General features: G+C 28.6%; 2 protein-coding genes across 4 annotated transcripts; both read right to left on the reverse strand.

Annotated features, from left to right (window-relative positions):
- Window positions 1-25: 25 nt before the first annotated feature.
- Window positions 26-1,148, reverse strand: LOC131656051 (peptide methionine sulfoxide reductase-like). Its single transcript, XM_058925836.1, has 2 exons — window positions 763-1,148; window positions 26-534 (listed from the first exon to the last, which is right to left on the reverse strand). Exons 1-2 carry the CDS (start codon window positions 1,093-1,095, stop codon window positions 283-285), a joined length of 585 nt encoding a protein of 194 aa, XP_058781819.1. The 5' UTR covers window positions 1,096-1,148; the 3' UTR covers window positions 26-282.
- Window positions 1,149-12,323: 11,175 nt separating this feature from the next.
- On the reverse strand, window positions 12,324-17,605 carry LOC131661803 (transcription repressor KAN1-like). 3 transcript variants are annotated; one of them, XM_058931439.1, is made up of 6 exons: window positions 16,030-17,605; window positions 15,801-15,877; window positions 15,350-15,395; window positions 14,737-14,881; window positions 13,189-13,288; window positions 12,324-12,783 (listed from the first exon to the last, which is right to left on the reverse strand). In XM_058931439.1, exons 1-6 carry the CDS (start codon window positions 16,940-16,942, stop codon window positions 12,667-12,669), a joined length of 1,398 nt encoding a protein of 465 aa, XP_058787422.1. In that variant the 5' UTR covers window positions 16,943-17,605; the 3' UTR covers window positions 12,324-12,666. The 3 variants fall into 3 exon arrangements, with proteins under 3 accessions (XP_058787422.1, XP_058787421.1, XP_058787420.1); XM_058931438.1 differs by having other exon boundaries at window positions 13,189-13,285; window positions 14,737-14,890; XM_058931437.1 differs by having other exon boundaries at window positions 14,737-14,890; window positions 16,030-17,604.
- Between the last annotated feature and the right edge of the window lie 1,065 nt (window positions 17,606-18,670).

Raw genomic sequence — 18,670 nt, forward strand, 5'->3', positions numbered from 1 at the left:
CCGCCCATTTTACCACCCCTAAATCTCAGGAGGAAAATATTTCATGCAAAGACTATATAACTTCACATTTATTCATACATCAATTGTTCAAACCTAAACCACCAGAACATAAAAACATCAATACATATATCAAATGGTTAAAACATCAGCCAGTAGATTACAAATCAACTGGAGTTCTAGAATTCATATTCTAGAATGTGTGTTGAATGTTGATCACTTATTATATTCATATTCAAAATACATGGCTGATAAAAACCAATACATAAGATTTGAACCAAGTCATTAGCCATAGCACCTTATGGGATCAGTGCAACCCTTTTCAGCAGACTGACTGTTGCCTTGGCCTCCACCCTTCTCCAAATATTGTTGATGATATTCCTCAGCTCTATAAAACCTCTTTGCTGGAAGTATTTCAGTTACAATTTTGTTCTTCTGCTTCAACTGTTCAGCTTCTTTTGATTCTTGAGCTAAATGAGCCTGGGTTTCATTGTAGTAGTAGATTCCTGATCTATATTGTACACCTACATCACCTCTCTGAAAATACATATACATATAAAGTGAATCATCAATTATGCAAAGTATAACATATTCCGAGCCAGTAAAGCCAACTCAATACTCAAGTATGACATGTATCTCAGATAATTCAAGCAAAGTGTTCTATAAAAAACAAAATTTACTTAGATAATTAAATATTTTTTACTTAGACACCAAAAATTTACAAGTACGTCAATAAATAAACTGTGTTTTAGTTGAGTCTGATACCTGGCGATTGAGGGTAGTGGGATCATGTCGTGACCAAAAGAGATCCAAGAGATTACCGTAAGGACACACTTTCGGGTCAAACTGAACCCGAACCACTTCAACATGGTTAGTACTTCCGGTACAGACCAATTTGTAGGTCGGATCCGGTGTATGACCCTGTGAATATCCAACTTCAGTCTTCACAACTCCCACAACTCGCTGAAAAGCCAGCTCCACACTCCAGAAACAACCGGCACCGAACTCAGCAAACTCGTGATCCGGGTTGGCCGGAGTATCCAAATCCGGGTCAAAAGCAGGGTTGTGGCTCCCGTCGCCGCTTTCACTCGTAGCCATTGTAGTTTTCACTACGCGTATTTGATTCGCTACGTTGATATTAATATTGAAGTGAATTATTAGTTGACCAATGAAAAGTGAACTACACTTATAATATTGGTTGGATTCATTTTCATATGATACTAGGCTATTATTCATTTACCAATCCATTCTTGACCTCAGTTGTTAGGGAAAATAGTTTTTTTAATATTTTTTAATTTAGAAAAAAAGACTATTATGTTATTAATCCAGTGGTTAACAAATAATCAATTAAATATTAATATTTGGAAAAGAAAGAAATAAAATAATTCACATTCAAATTTAGAATTCTATATAAAATATTATCAGGGCCAAACTAAGACATTTATTCTTTCTTTGTCTTAACCTTCTAGTCTATTGAAAATATTAGATCTTGAAAATTATAATTAACCCTTGGAGAAATAAAACTTGAATTAAAATTATTTTTGTCATGATTTGAGTTTTATTCTTCAAAATATTTAAGTTGAATTTTAAATAAAATTATTTAAGATATCATCTATATATTTAGTTCTTCTTCAAAGTCGTTTATGTTTGGAGGTTCATTAACCCAAATGAAAAGAAACTCACTCTTATTAATCAATAGTACACAATATTTTATCTAAACTCTCTCAATTTAATGTTCTTTTCTCTAAGGCTATGTTTGGGAGTTTGGAGGGGATGGGAGGGGAAGGCTTTCAAAAACAAAATTTTAAAAAAATGTAGGAAAATATTTGATATTTTTTGAAAAAATGAATTTGTTTAGAATGATAAAAGAGTTTTTATCATTACTAAATTTTTAATTTTCAAAATAGTATAACAACCTAAAAGATATATCGAAAATTTATGTAAGCCCTTCAAAACCCTCCTTCAATACAATTTTTGAGTTCCCCCATTTTATGAGGTTTTTGGTGTTATGAATAAACTCAAACCCTCCAAAACCCTCCTACCCAAAATCTATTTATCCTTTTCACTCAATTCCTCCTATTTTCCAAAGCCCTCCCCTCCCTTCCCCTCCAAACTCCCAAACATAGCCTAATAGTACTCGTGAATTTCGATCCAGCCCATTGAATTTGAGATTTCTCTCACTTTCGCCCAAACACTCTTCCAAATCTTTGTTCGATCGGTTACAAAAGTATTTGAAGTGATGAAACTCAATTGCAACAGAAATACCCTATTCTTGTAACTTAGAAAAACACACCAGGAATAGAGTATTGCTACACAAAACAAAAAAATTGAATTGTTAGACGACGACAACTAATCTAGAGGGAGGGTGAATAGATCCCCAAGGTAAAATTTCAGTTTTTAAAATGTTTTTGAAAAGATTAAATGTATGGCGAGTGGAAGTTTTAGTTTAGATTAAAAAATTCGTCTAAGCCGAACCGATTTTTAGAAACGCAAATATGCGCACAACCTTAAGGAATGTATAACAATGATAAACAATTAACACACCAAGTTCCCAATCAAACGTTATAATGGTTTCACTAAGACAACCTATTTCCAATAAAATCAATTGAAAAATGTAAAATGACAAACTATGTACTTGACGTGCGATCTTTTTTTTCATATTTTCCTTTTAAGTTTGTTAATATAAAAAACCTCTTACAATCAATTAGATTGTAAGGCAATCAATAAATCCATATAGCTTTTAACAAGGAAAATCACTACGAGTCAATCACTCGATCAATGTATTTAACAATTTACTAACGAAATTTTAAATGAGAGAGAGAGAGAGAGAGAGAGAGAGAGAGAGAGAGAGAGAGAACACAAGGATCTGTTTAGGCAGTTCCTCAATCGTCCTCGCCATCACTACGTCTGACCCCAATCCTAATCGGAATTGAGATAATGAAAATTCACCTTACTTGCAAAAATTGTTTACAAGAGAACAAGTAGAAATCCAACAATCCAAACTCTAGGTAATGTTGATCATATCTTCTTCTCCTCCCTTGACCTCGATCAAGTATCCCGATACTACCAATATGATTCATCGTCACGCGCCACTCCTTTGCAAGAACCTTCCATTCTTCAAAGTTTTCACTCGGCCAAATCCAAATTGCAAATTATCATATCTCAAGTTTCCCAAATGATTCACCATCTCACACTACTCCTTTGCAAGAACCTTCCGTTCTTCAAAGATTTCACTCAATCGAATATGAATTACAAAAACTTGTATCCCAAAATTTACCAATGTGATCCATTGTCTGATGTCACTCCTTCGACAAAACACACAGTTCTTCTAAGCTTTCATTCAATCGAATCCAGCTCGCATAATCCTGTCCAAAACCTTTAAATCCGAATGATCTTGAAGGTGTCACACTCCATTTTTGACCCGCTTTTTATGTGTCCATTTGCATTTCATTTGAAAAATTCAAAAATATATACATACCTTCATTTCATACATCATTTTAATTGTTGTTTTTTTTTTATTATTAATCTTTTTAGAATTTATAATTTTAATTTTAAATTCAATTTAGATTTAAGTTGGGTTTTTAATTAAAATTAATAAATCAATTCTATCATATTGTTGTTATTACTTGTTTTTTTTTAATAGGTGCAATTAATGAGATGCCCATTTTGATTCATTTGAATTGAAAGCCCAATATCATTTTTTTTGTTCCAAACTAATATTGAGGACCCAAGCCATTTTGAGCCAAACTAATATTATTGTTTTCATGTGAGTAATACCAAATATTTCAAACAAAAATGACAGCAATTTCTAAACAAAGTTTGCATTGGTAAATCCCACAAAATGAGGGTAACTTTACCACTATTCTAACAAACTTCACACAGATTCCCTCTTTAAATTGGGGACAACTTCTCTACCTATCACAAAAAATTTGGTACTCTACCTCTAACCAATTGCATGATTTCATCTCATTTAACATATTTAATTATTTATTAAAATACTACATATATTTGTTATTTTCAAAGTGCAAATAAGATAACCTTACCCAACTTTTTAAATTGGGTAGATAAGAATTCACCCTCTAAATTTTCACTCTCTACTCCTATAAATAAGACAGCTCAGTTCATGGAAAAGGGAGGAGAAAAAAGATATTGTTATGCTACTAAAATCTCATCAGAAATTCTTCTCCAATTCTGCAAACGTTCAACCATATCACCTTCCTCCAAGATTCAATTCAATCTCAACATTGCATCCTTCGTCATCATTCAACCTTCAAAATCACAACAAACTGTCATCAATAAACCTGCATCAACTAAACCACTACTCTACAAATTTTCTCCATCTTTAAACTTTCAAATTCTTTTCACGATCTGTTCTGAATTCTTGCTTCATCCAACCTTGCAAACTTCACTCCCGCATCATAACCTTCATTATCTCAATCGACGCCTCTTAATACCACAAATCCACAACTATTCTTCAACCTTAACATTCCAAATCAATTTCACATAACACACTCAATATACTTGCAGCAAGATCATAACACGGCAACATCATCGTCGACACATCGCCATCAGCATCATCACCAAATCGTAAACGCAACCAACAACAACTCGGTATCGTTGATCTTCAATAAACCGCGACATCATCCAACACCGAAATCGTAAACGCAACCAACAACAACTCGTGTGATTATTTTGTTTTTAGGAATGAAGGAGAAGAAGTTGGGCGATTGAGAAACAAAGTTTGAGAGGATATTTTGGAAATAGAGAAGTTGTAAACAAGGGAGAGGAAGGGAATCGAATGAGAAAAGGAGTTAACGTGAGAGAGGGAGGCAGAAGATTGTTTTAGAGTTTTATGTGTCAATTGTTGATTAGGGCTCAGCTAGTTTCAGGCCCAATTCCGAATTCCACACTGCACCCTATGCTGGTCCGCCCTACCCCCTCCTATGAATATTGATTTTGGGCCAAACAACAAAGGCCCAGCGCCTCATTGCTTGTAGGCACCTTTTTTTTTAATGTATTTTTACTAAGTTTTTATGTTTAATTTTATCTTTTTTTATTTAATATTTAATACTTTATTTTCTTTATCAAACTTATAAAAACTCAAAAATATTTTGTTTACAACTTGGATCTTCTTTTGAATATTTTCATAAAAAATACTAAAAATTATTTTAAGTTTTTTTATTTATTTAATACTTGATGATCCATTTGGTGAGAGTTTGGAATCTATTTTTTTCCCAATATATCTCTCTTTTCCTACTCCATTCTTTTGATATTTTCTTTGAATTACAAGGTAGTTAGAGGTCTAATTTCTCTTCAAAGTCAATGGACTTAGGGTGTTGATGGGATGAAAATCCTAATCCGCAATATTAAGTGATTGAACTTAAAGATGGAAGGAACCTTTGAATGTAATTCCATCTTTTATTTCTTTTTATTTTGGTCGATGAAAATCTTCGATATCATTGGAATTCTTTTGGATTCTTGATGAAGATGAGATCACTACCTATTTTCTTTTCGTGCGGTATTACTTTCGGAAAATGATCTATATATCATTTCTCTCACATGCATTAGCACTAAAATTGTTGATCGGCCTCGTTGTAGGGTGACTTCTACGTAAGTCACTTGGCGATCTGCTTAACGTAGTGCAACATTCATTGTCCCGAATAGAAAAAAGATCAAATATGGCAGATATTGTATGCGGTTGATTTAAGACTTATGGATGTTTATCGTGTAGTCGCTATGATTTTATCAAGCTTCTGATGAACTTTCATTGAATTTAAACCCGAGATCGTCATTCACTCACCATCGATCTTCATTACTAACAAATCGATGATATACTTGACAAGTTTCAAGATGGTCATCTTGCTAACAATTAACAATTGACTTTAATTTCCGTATTGACTATTGGTTACTATCCCGAGCATTTTGGAGACCTGGACCTTTTGGACTTAGTACCTTTGGACCTCGTTATACTGTTATTCTGTTTGGAAGTCCTTGGAGTTTTACTCCAAGGCGTTGGGTTGTTTTCTGTTTGTGTATGCAGGTATCTCCTCGAAAGTCCTTGATGGTTAACTCCAAAGCATTGTGATAAGGAATTCATCTGCACACAGCTGTTACTCTGTCTGATTTTCGTCAAGATTTTTCAATGTATTATAAAGGCTTGGTGAAAGTGGTGCTAAAGATAATCAAGTTCATCTGGATTCCCAAGTGGTAATGTGTTGGTTTAGTTTTGATAGTCCAAAGGATGGGAAATCTACCTTGACTCTTAATGTCAAGTGTTGGCTTCTTATTTGGTGAGATCGTTCTTTCCTTAACTTTTATTTTATGCTCTAGGATAGTCCCTTCATCTCCTCCCCTTCTTAGATTTTGAAAATCTTCTCCCTTTTCTAAAAACTTCTTATGTTTGAAAAGCACATTAAAAAATCTTTCTTAAAAGTATCTTTCGCTCTTGTTGGCATTTCTTTCAAAGTTTAGACACGATTAATTATTGTAATGAGTTGCGATAGCTCACGATTTTGATATTGATTGATATGATTGAGTCTTTTCCACTTGATAGAGCTAGTGGCATACTTGTTGATTTTATCCAAGTTGGAGCCCTTCTTTCATTTGTGACGCAAAGAATCCATTTGTTCTCATGTTTAAGATCAATGGCTGAGTATTCTCTCCTACGATGATAAAGTGTTTATTCCTTTTTAAAATCTCCCCTTTTAAGTGGAACTACATTAGCTCTGACTTCTCCATTGCACCGAGGAGGTATGTAGGCACAAGATGTAATGTCTTGCCGAGCTTATTTTTAAAATCAAACAAACCTTTTCTTTCGCACACAATATCTTTTTAATAAACACAGATTTTCAAAAAGGTTCTTGTGGAGTACCACATATATGAGGGGTGCTTAAAACATTCCCCTTGTATAATCAACACCCGTACCTAAGATCTCTTTTTGTTTTAAAAACAAACTTTGGGTTTATTTCGCTCTTTTCCCATTTCCTTTGGAAACAATAAAGCGCGGTGACGACTTTCACTGAAATAATGAGTCAAGTCAGTCAATGGCTTTGATCTCAGATTTTCCCCGCTACAGAAGGAAAACCCTAACTTGATTTTCTTATTATCAAAACCCCTAAATGAATAATTTGATCTTGGAAGACAAATCCCTTAGGTTTTCCCAGATGAAACCCCCAAAGGTTCACTGAAGGTGCGTGACACACAAGAAATGGGGGGTTGAATTGGGTTTCAAGGTTTAAAAACAATTTCTTCCCAAATTAAAACGTAAGAACACAAGAAAACAATAAATAACACAATAATTATTATTATTATTATTATTATTATCATTTAACGAATAATTTTCGGTTATAGTTAAAAAAATAATTAGAATATATTTAAGAGTTACAAAATATTAAATAATAAAATATTATTATTATCATTAGATAAACAGTTTTACAATAAACTGTTTGATTTGAAAGAATTCGAATTAATGTCATTATGATGCATCAACTAAAAAGTTTATAGAAATATTTTATATTTTATCATAATATTGTATTCATATTTTTTTAATAAATTTGTGTTTATTATTTGGTCAATCGGTTGCAATACATAAATAAAGAACATTATTCAAATTATTTAAAACACAAAAAATTAGAAAATTAATGTAGTCATAATAGGAAAATGAACTTCTGAAACCACAAACCATACTAAATAATTATATCATTACTACAATTAATAATTTTAATGCAATTTATTCTTCTCAGTCATAATTTTACTACAATTAATATTAAGATGACACATAATTTGTGTTTAATATTTGGTCAATCGGTTGCAACACCTGAATAAAGAATATTATTCAAATTAGTTAAAACACAAAAAATTAGAAAATTAGTGTATTCATAATAGAAAAAAAATAATAGAAAAAAAACTTCTGAAACCACAAGCCACAATAAATGATTATATTATTACTACAATTAATAATTTTAATGTAATTTATTCTTCTGAGCTAGCATAAAAATATATACATATAAATTTTTTTTATTTAATATTTTTATACTTTATAATTAGAATATATTTGAGAGTTACAATATATTAAATAATAAAATATTATTGAAAATATAAACATAAAAATACATACATATAAAAGTTTTTTATCTAATATTTTTATACTTTATAATTGGAATATATATGAGAGTTACAAAATATTAAATAATAAAATATTATTATTATCATTGGATGAGTAATTTGGTAGAATTTGAGTTAATGTAAAAATTAATTTGTTGTCCATTAAAAATTAAATATAATTCTTATTATTATTATTATTATATTTAATTGGTATAATTTAAATAATAAAATATTATTAAAAATATAAACGTAAAAATACATACATATAAAAGTTAAAAATATATACATATAAAAGTATTTTTATCTAATATTTTTATACTTTATATATTTGAGAGTTACAAAATATTAAATAATAAAATATTATTAAAAATATAAACATAAAAATACATATAAGTTTTTTTTATCTAATATTAATAAAATATTATTAAAAATATAAACATAAAAATACATACATATAAAAGTTAAAAATATATACATATAAAAGTATTTTTATCTAATACTTTATAATTAGAATATATTTAAATAATAAAATATTATTAAAAATATAATCATAAAAATACATACATATAAAACTGTTTTATCTAATATTTTTATACTTTTATAATTGGAATATATTTGAGACTTACAAAATATAATAAAATATTATTATTATCATTAGATGAGTAATAAAGTATTAATTTGAGTTAGTGTGAAAATTAATTTATTTTCCATTAAAAATTAAATATAATTCTTATTATTATTATATTTAATTGATAGAATTTAAAAAATAAAAAATTATTTAAAATATAAATACATAAATACATACATATAAAAGTTAAAAATATATACATATAAATTTTTTTTTATCTGATATTTGTATACTTATAATTAGAAAATATTTGAGAGTTATAAAATATTAAATAATAAAATATTATTAAAAATATGAACTTTAAAATACATACATATAAAATAATTTATCTAATATTTTTATACTTTATAATTGGAATATATTGAGTTACAAATTATTAAATAATAACATATTGTTATTATCATTACATGTGTAGTCTGGAAGAATTTGAGTTAATTTAAAAATTAATTTGTTGTCCATTAAAAATTAAATATAATTCTTATTATTATTATATTTAATTGGTAGAATTTTGTCAAAGATCCAATTGGTTCTTATCATAATCTTTAGTTGGTTTGTATTTTCTTGTCTTGGCTAAGTGCCCCCCTTTTGTAAACAGGTTGGAGAACCCTTAGTTCTCTGGTTTATTATCTTGTTTACTCAAAAAAAAAATTGGTAGAATTTTGGGAGGTAGAACTTTGTAAGGATGACACGTAAGCATGTGGCTATGTGAAGATGACACATAAACAAATGCTATGTAAAGATGACACATAAGCAAATGCTAGGATTTTTGTCTAGGGTTGTCATTATGACAACCTTACATTTATATTAAGTAGATGAAATCCAACTAACTTTAAATGGATGTAGTAACATAGAAGTACTTTGATGACTTTCGAGTTTAAAATACAAACATAATATAATGATAATAATAAAATTATTAATATTGAAATTTGCGCCATGCGCAAAATATTTATGGATTCTTTAAGTAATATTAGATTTTATATATTTTAATTTTGTTTAGTATAATAAACATTGTAATTGAGACGATAAGATGAAGAGAATAAAAGAGGGAGAACAATTTTAAATGAAAAAATATGTTTGAAATATAGAAATGCTAAATAAGACGCTGCTATTTAAATTTTAAGATGTGAAATAAGTTGAAAAAATTTCAATAATTTTGTTTTATATTTCCTCTTTTTTCAATATTTTAAAAAATGTAAAATCTTTATTATTTTATAAATGAGTAAAATTCTACATTCAAACGACTCGAAGACTATGCAACAAATCATCATAGTCAATATTTTCAATAATTTTGTTTAATATTTCCTTTCTTTTTTTTCCAATATTTTAAAAAATGTTAAATATTCATTATTTTATGAATGGCGAAAATTATACATTTGATCGACTCAGACTCCAGGCAACAAACCATCATAGTCAAAATTTCAATTTTTTTTATATTTCTTTTTTTTAACTCTAAATTTAATGATATAACTTATTGATTTGAGGAATAAAATACAAAACTTGTATTATGTTGTCTTAAATAATATAACTAGCTATATTAAGTAAACAAATAGAATTAATTTATTTTTCAAGAATACATTAATAATGATGAATTAGATGAAATGATTGCAAGAAAAATATATAAGTTATTTGTTAAAGTTTATAAAATTATTTTATAATGAAGTTGTTAGTAATTAGTTGTTAAATTAGTAAATTTTATAGTTAGTGGGTGTTGAACCAATGACCTCTAATAAAAAATAATTTATTTTGAAAAATGAAAATGTGTTTTTAAATATGTCACATAATTTTTATAGTTAGTGAGAAATGACATAGTGTTTAGAAACGATTCGTGGAATATTAACTACATAATTTGAAGTTATAAACTTTTGGCGTAGAGGTGGGTGTTTGTAGGAGAAATTACTCGGACCTATTGTAACTTTTATGATTTTAGCAAAAATCATTTGTTGTATTTATCTTAAGGTTTAATTGGCGTGTATTTTCTTATAAGTGTGGTTTAGAACTTGAACTCTTTTTTCAATATATCCTTACTTATAAAAAAAAATGTCACGGAGGAATATATTTAGTGTGGCATAATTATATTTGATGTCACATAATTATAAGTTTGAACATGATCCAATGAATATTGACAAGATCATCGGATCAAAATTGACGACCAAACCCACTTAGAAGCCTTTTTGGCTTCAAGGCTTTGATTTTAAAAAGTCAATTGTATTGGCCCTTTTATTTATTTTCCTGTTATTTGAATTTCCTAAAGCCAAGTATGTCACTGATGACAAATTTGTAATTTCAACCTCATTTGATTATAGCCATTGAGCCATTTAACTGTTTTCTTAAAAATCAGAATTATTATTTTTATTTTCTTATTTTAGTTAACTTTAACAACAACCCTAATTCTCTCTTAGCTCATCATTATTAGGAGTGATAAACCTATCATAGTGTGTGCAAATTTCACTGTTACATTTTGTAGAATCAAAAAAAGAAAAGAATGGTTTTCTTATGCCCACATCTTGCCCTAATTATCTCCTTTTTTTGGAATACTAGTAAGTGCAAAGTGAGAGCAGGCCCGGCCCAAGGGCAAGGCAAGTAAGGCCGTCGCCTTGGGCTTCACATTTTTGGGTTATATTGGAGGCCTCCAAATAATTTTATCATTAAATATATAAATCAAAACAAAGGTGAATGGATTACATAATATGTATGATAGCTTAGCGGTAAATTTAGATTGCAATGTTTTACAGGTTGGTGGTTCAATACCTACTGTTCACGTATTTTTAGTTTACTAAGCATTTTCATTCAATATATATGGTAAATATTTAAAATTAATGTTAAATATATATATATATATATATATATATATATATATATATATATATATATATATAGCTATATTTTATTTTTTATTTAAGCAAATCATATATAATTTGGATTTTAATATCATATATATTTTCATTTGGTTATAAAAAAAATCACTATGATCTTCTATTGTTTTCACCCAACTAAAAATAAATATTTTGAATGAATAATTCTAAATTAAATTTCTAAAATCGTACTCTCTTTTTAATATAGTTTTTAAACTATATAAATATAATAAGTAATTATTTTTATTATGTAGTTCATGAATTCCAAAAAATTATAATATTTTAGTTCATGAATTCCAAAAAATTATAATATTTTATTCAAACTATTAAGATTATACAACATAATATGATATTTTTAATAATAATTAAGAATTAAATTATTAAAATTAATATATTTAAAATATTATGAATTAAGTTTATATTATTTAAAGATTTAATTGAAGAAAATAATAAATTAATTCAAACTATTAAGATAATAAAAAATAACATGATGTATTTTTTTTAATATAATGATTAAATTAATAAAATTAAATATTTAAAAGACTATAAATTAATTTTTTATTATTTAATGATTTAATTGAAGAAAATAATAATTTAAAATTTTCATTAATAGTTTTTATAAAAATAATTTATTTAAATTTTGCCTTAGGCCTCCAAATTCATTGGGCCGGCCCTGAGTGAGAGAGCATGTATGTAAGAAAAATTGAAATAAATAGAGAGCAAGAGGAAAATGAGAACTATAGTTTAACCAAAATAAAAGTTTACTATTAATTTCTTCCCCTCCTTGTTCTTCTACATTAGCTTCTCCTTGTAAATACCTCCATCTCACCAATAAATAAAAAATAAATACAAGAAAAAGGCTAAACAAAATTGTTCATGAACTCAGAAAATTACTTCTGAAAATTATGGAACTTAGTAGAACTATATATGTAGGGCTTTTTTCTTCTTCTTCTCCTTCTTCACACCAATTTATATATAATCTAATACACCACTGCATGATGAAGTTATGTCATATTTTGGATTATAATTAAATGAATGCAAAAGTAATAGAGACAACTAATTAATATGGGAACCAAAGGAAATTAATTAGGCTTGTCCTTTGCCATTCCAATCTGGTATGCCTAATGTGAACTCCAAGCTTGGGTTCTTACACTCTAAGTTAGATCCCGACAAATTGTTCTTCAGTTGATTCGAATCACAATCCTGTAAAAGAAACAATCATTCGCGTAAATCAAATAATATTTGTATGTATTGTTATCATAAAATATTTACTAGTTTATACGTGTATTCAATCATTTCATATTGTCACTAAGATTTCTAATAATTTTGGATTCTTTGCAGTCTGAGATCCCTCACACATATTCTGGACATTGGTGGCCGTTCATTGAGCTTTCGACTATGTGATCTTAATAGAATGACCACTTATGTCCAGAATGTGAGAGATCTCGAGTGCAAAAAATCTGAATTCTTCATAATTTGTTACACTCGCTAAATGATGTGGCAGTAGATAAACATATGACTAAATGCATATGAAAAACAATGAAAATCAACTTAACATTCACAATGCATAAAAATTAAAGTCATATAGATTAAACCTATTATTAATACCTGAATTTGATGCACTCCTGATATTGGTTGTGACGGGAAGATAGCTGGTCTGAAACCATCTACATCGTTAGGACTAGTTTGCGGCCATGGTTCTCTACTACTGATCATAATTCAAGTAAGATGAAAAAGACACAACCAAGAAAAAAAAAATTGGATCAGTTCAATGGTTCATAGGTATACAAAAATAATGCATGAGTATGTATCTATACTTTGTAACAAACTATAGACTAGTTAGTAATCGTTATCACAAGTTCACAACAACTTCCTCTGTCAGTTCGGTTTGTAACTGTGCAGAGACATCAGGAGTGAAGGAGTAAAAAGATGAGGACTCGCTCCCTAATATAACAACTACCGTATTAATCGCTTATAAAGAAAAAATAAGTTCACAATGGCAAAAAAAAAAATAAAAACACAGTCATGAATGATATATTAATATGGTTAAGCAAGTAACATGCTAACTACCAACTACACAGCAAAAAAATTCCAAACTTACTAATATCAGCATTGCATGATATATGCCTCTACCACCACTAATGTTTTCTTAGTAGAGTGATAATTTGTTTTTGTCGCAAAGAGATTTTTTAGCATACTTAAGGTTTTTTCAATCATGACAAACAGTGCAAATCATAAGATTTATTTAATATATTCTGAAATTACCGAATAAGTGAAAGACATGCCTCTCAAATTATAAAATATTATAGCTACTATAAAGGTAGAACTGGACATATATGAATATAGATTATTGCAGAGAATGTCTAGTGTCAACATCAAAACATTAGTTAACTATAAGCTAGATTTTAAAGACATGTATTATAACAAAAGAGTGAGTAATATATTTCAAAAATAGTGTTTTCTTTTGATTGAAAAATATTATTAAGTTCAAGATATTATCAGGGTTCGAACCTAGGTTGTGTGTATGAGTTTTTAGTTGACCGGTAAAAAAAAGTTTATTAAAAATCAAAAATATTTCAAAATATATATTGTTAATAACAATGTTACTTGGAGGAATGCATGGTCAATATTATTAAGGACTTAATAAATCATGTGGGTTTTATGTAATCTACATGTTCACAAATCAAGAATCATATTTTTATTAATAAAAGAGTTAAGATCAAATAAGCATTGGAATTAGTGATATATTATGTACTAGAGACAAACATACACATAAGTCAAAGGAGAACAGAAAGAAAACAAAGCAAATATAAAGCTTTGTGTTGCTTTTCTTTTATCCTAACTAATTAACCTTTGATTATGTCTTGTATCATTCTTTTGTTGTATGAACTCATCAATTAAAGGCTTCATAAGATTACACAAAAGAAGGAAAAGAAAGAAGAAAATGGAACACACACAAGTTTAAAGTAAAAGCTGCCACAAGAACCCTTTTTATTCTTCATAAAAAAGAGAGTGTTGTGGACGTGGGTTTGCATTGGTTTTTATAAGAGGTACCATGCAAAAGTTAAAGCAAATCAATCAAAAAAATTAAAATTAAATTAAATATATGAACTTATAAATTTATAGAAATTGGTACATTGGAAAATAGTGTGTTACCTGGAAGAATTACTCCAAAGAGTGGTTGTGGAAGAGTAATCCATATCTTGTTGTATTGGTCTATCATTTAAGCTTCTTTGATCTGAAAACTGACGAAGTCCACCATTGCTTCCAATTTGAGGTACATCATCTTCTCCAGATCCATCTGAAAGTCCTAATCCAAAAGTTAATTTTTAATTAATTACTCAAAAATCAAATTAAGTAATATGCATGCACACATTTAAATTAAAACCTCAAAAGTGTTCATATATTTACACTTTAATGATAGAGAGAAGGGTATTTATGGTATAACATAATAAAAAAAGTAACCGTAAGAAAAAAATCTCTGGAAAGAATAAGGCAGTAAGTAAGTCACAAGCGATGACATTCTCTTAAAATATCGGCCACATGCAATTTCAGTCGGTAAAGATGTTGCGGCTCTGTGGCGTTGTGAAGTAACCATAATTTATTCTTTATCAAAAAGACAGTGGCTAAAAGTATCTGTTTTAAAATCGGATACAGTTTTGTCGTAGTCGTTTTTACTATAATAGATTTTCTTTAAACCTAAGTGATTATATAAGATTGGGAAGAAAAAGAATTAAAAAATAGTTGAAGATTTAGCAATATGAATTACCTGAAGAAGCTGCTGGTTTATCAGTAGTCTTAACAGTTCGATACATCTGTTAAGAACAAATCACAAAACAAATCAAAAAATTTACACTAATCAATCAAAATTAGTATAAGCATAGATAAAGAAAATTAAAAAAAATAATAATATTATAGATCTCGTTTTGAATATGTCAAATTCTCTCTGGAATGTGGTTTGATTGTTGAAGAGATTGTTGCATTATTGGAAAATGATGACTTTTTTTTTCATGTTGTTGTCAGTTTATGTTTCTCTCTCTTCTCTCTTTCTATGACTATAATCAGAGACTGTTTTGTGTCTGGTCTTCTCAGATGATAAAGTCTTCTTCTTAGCATACACATTCATTCATTCATTCACTCACTGCTTTTCTTTCATTTTCATTGGTTACTGTGTCCAAATTTCATCCACCAAGATAGAGAGATAGAAACTAAAAACAAACCTGCAAATGGCTTTTTACATGAGCTAATGTGAGATCCTTCACATCCATCAGTTCAAGTACTGACTTTGGCGTTGCTCCTAAATTTCACCATCTAAATTACATTAGTGAAATAAATAATAATAAAAGATTTTTAGATAATAACACCCACCTAATAGTGTTGATTTCGTTAAAAAAAAATAAAAAGAGTAATAATTAATTTAAATATATATAAAAAAAAAGAAATTATTACTTTCATGGCCACCAAGAAGCTCAACGGCATGAACGAATCTAGCATGGAGGGTACTTGTCCATCTCATTCTTGGTGCTCTCATGCTTCTTTTTGTTGGTAGCTTTGGTAGAAACCTTGATCTCATGGATGCTTCGGAGTTTCCGAGTCCGAGGCTACCGTAGTGCGAGTGATGATGATGATGGTGCAATGGGTATTGATGAGATTTGAAGGGTTCGTTGTTGTTAAACCTGGTGGCTACAGCGGCTCGATAAGCGGCCGCTGAGCCACTCGAGTTTAAGAACGACATGGGATCTAAGGCTCCTGTAGTGATGTAGGGGGAAAGAGGAGATGATGAAGAAGGAGAAGGAGTTGGAGTTGAATTTGGCATGTGGTGATATAAACACATCTTTGGATCTTTTTCTCTTGAATGTTCCATGGCTGGTAAAAAAGGGAATGAACGGTTGTGATAGACCGGGATTCCTTTGATTGGTCTTAAACCTTCCGAGGAAGAGGAGGATGATACATCGAGCAAAGAAACACCGTAATTTATGTGATTCATTGAGGTAGAATTTGTTGTTGTACTCGTTGTAGTTGTCGAGTTGTGGTGATGTTGAAGATTAGGGAAATGAGATTGATGGGTTTGATAATAAGGGTTATGTGGTTGTTGTTGATGTAGTTCTTGAACACCACCACCACCACTGAAATTTCTTCCAAGAGAAAGTTCAGTGTGAGCTTGAGCTTGAGTCTGAGTCTGAGTTTGAGCAAAAGTTCTCGATGAATTGCGAGGTTCATAATTGAGTAAATGAGTTGTGTCTATGTTGTTGGAAACCAAAGAAGAAGAAGTACTTGGTGGACTTATGTGAAGAGAAAGATCAGGTTGAGTTTGTGTTGATGTTGGATTTGTTGGTTCAATGAAAATCCCTTCCAAGGGCATCTTCTTTAGAAAAAAGGTGGTTCTAAAAACTTGATATAAGGGTACAAAAATATATATCAAAGACAACAAGAGCTTTTTTTTTCTTCTTTCTCCTTTATTAAAATCAGATTAAACCAAAAAAAAAAAAGTGCAATATTCACAAACAAGATTGTTTAGTTCAAACTTCAAAGGCTTCAACACAATATTAAGGACTTTTTTGTGTGATTTAATTTTCTTCTTTTTTTAGGCTTTTCCTTGGAAAGAATCTGGAAAGCTAGCTTACTCTCTAGCTCTTTTATCTATCTGAGAAGAAGCAGAAAACCTTGTGATATACTTTTGAATAAAATAAGATAAAAAATTAGATGAAAAAAAAAAGAAAAGAAACAAGATTGGAGAGAGAGAGAGAGAGAGAGTGAGAGAGAGAAAGTTAAGTTGAAAAAGAAGAATGAGTCAAGAGAAAGAAGAAGGAGAGAGCATGAAAGAAAGTGAGATGAGAGAGAAAGTGAAAGAGAGATAGAAGATAGGAGAAGACTAGTGTTGTTGTGTTTTTGCAGGATGGAATGGAAGGGAAGGAAAATAATAATTATTGTAAGAGGAAATGGTGAAATGGAAAAGAAAAATATTCCAGAAAGGCATGGAAAAGAAAACAGGTGGATTTGCGTTTTGTTTTCCTCGAGAGTATATCTTGGAAAATGACACTATAGTGAGACGTATGATAAACAAATATTTTTATTTTTTTTAAGTCTTTCAGGAATTTAAATTAATTAAATATTTACAAATCAGACCATTAGAAGATAAGAAGAAGGCTTTGAAGATTAATATACTACATTCTTATAAATTAATAAAATATTAAATAGTACATGCATGATAGGATCTGAACTAAAGGCTCTCAAATTTAATATTATAACATTTTGGATGATTTTTTATATATTATATATTAGTATTAGAAAGTGAATTAGATTTAAAAATACAATTACTTATAGATTTACTTTAAAATTAATATTAAGGAAAAAATATTTTTAAATTGTTTTTAATGGACACATTAACAGTTTTAAAATCAAATAAACTCAAAATTGTTTGAATTTTAAATATGAATAATAGTTTTTGTGAATAAATTAAAAAAGAAAGATTAAAATTGTAATTTAATCAAAATTTCATTAAACTTTAATATTTTTTATTTATTTAAATGATACATGTGGTCATTTTTCAACTCTCTTCAAAGAATTCAAACTCAATTTATTTTGAGATTAGAAGGCTCAATTGTTATCCTTTTAATTTTTACTACTTTTCTTTCTAAAAATATAACTTTTTAAAATAAATCATAAAACTTAAGAAAGTTGATTGTAGTGTTATAATTGTTAACAATTTATTTAATTTTATAAAGTCATCTTTTATGAGAGAACATTAGAGTTAATGTTTGGAGAAAATATTTAGTACATGAATAAAGATGTACTATAACAAGTTATAAATGTGTGTATTTTATTCATATCTTGAATTATTTGATAGAAATAAAATTACAAATAATGAAATACGGTAAAATAATCATTCTATTTTAAAATTTGAAAGGATTAGAGAAATGAAAAAAATAATAAAATATTTTATATTAAACTAGAAAGTAGTTTCTTTTATAATACTTTTTAATTATTTATTATCTAATTTCTTCTATTTATTTTTAAAATATATTTTAAAATGTAATATTTAAAAACATTGGTTTGGTTTAGATCAAAGAATTTATATTCTTAAAATTTT

Source organism: Vicia villosa, linkage group LG3 (assembly GCF_029867415.1).
Source record: "Vicia villosa cultivar HV-30 ecotype Madison, WI linkage group LG3, Vvil1.0, whole genome shotgun sequence".
Lineage (NCBI taxonomy): Eukaryota > Viridiplantae > Streptophyta > Magnoliopsida > Fabales > Fabaceae > Vicia > Vicia villosa.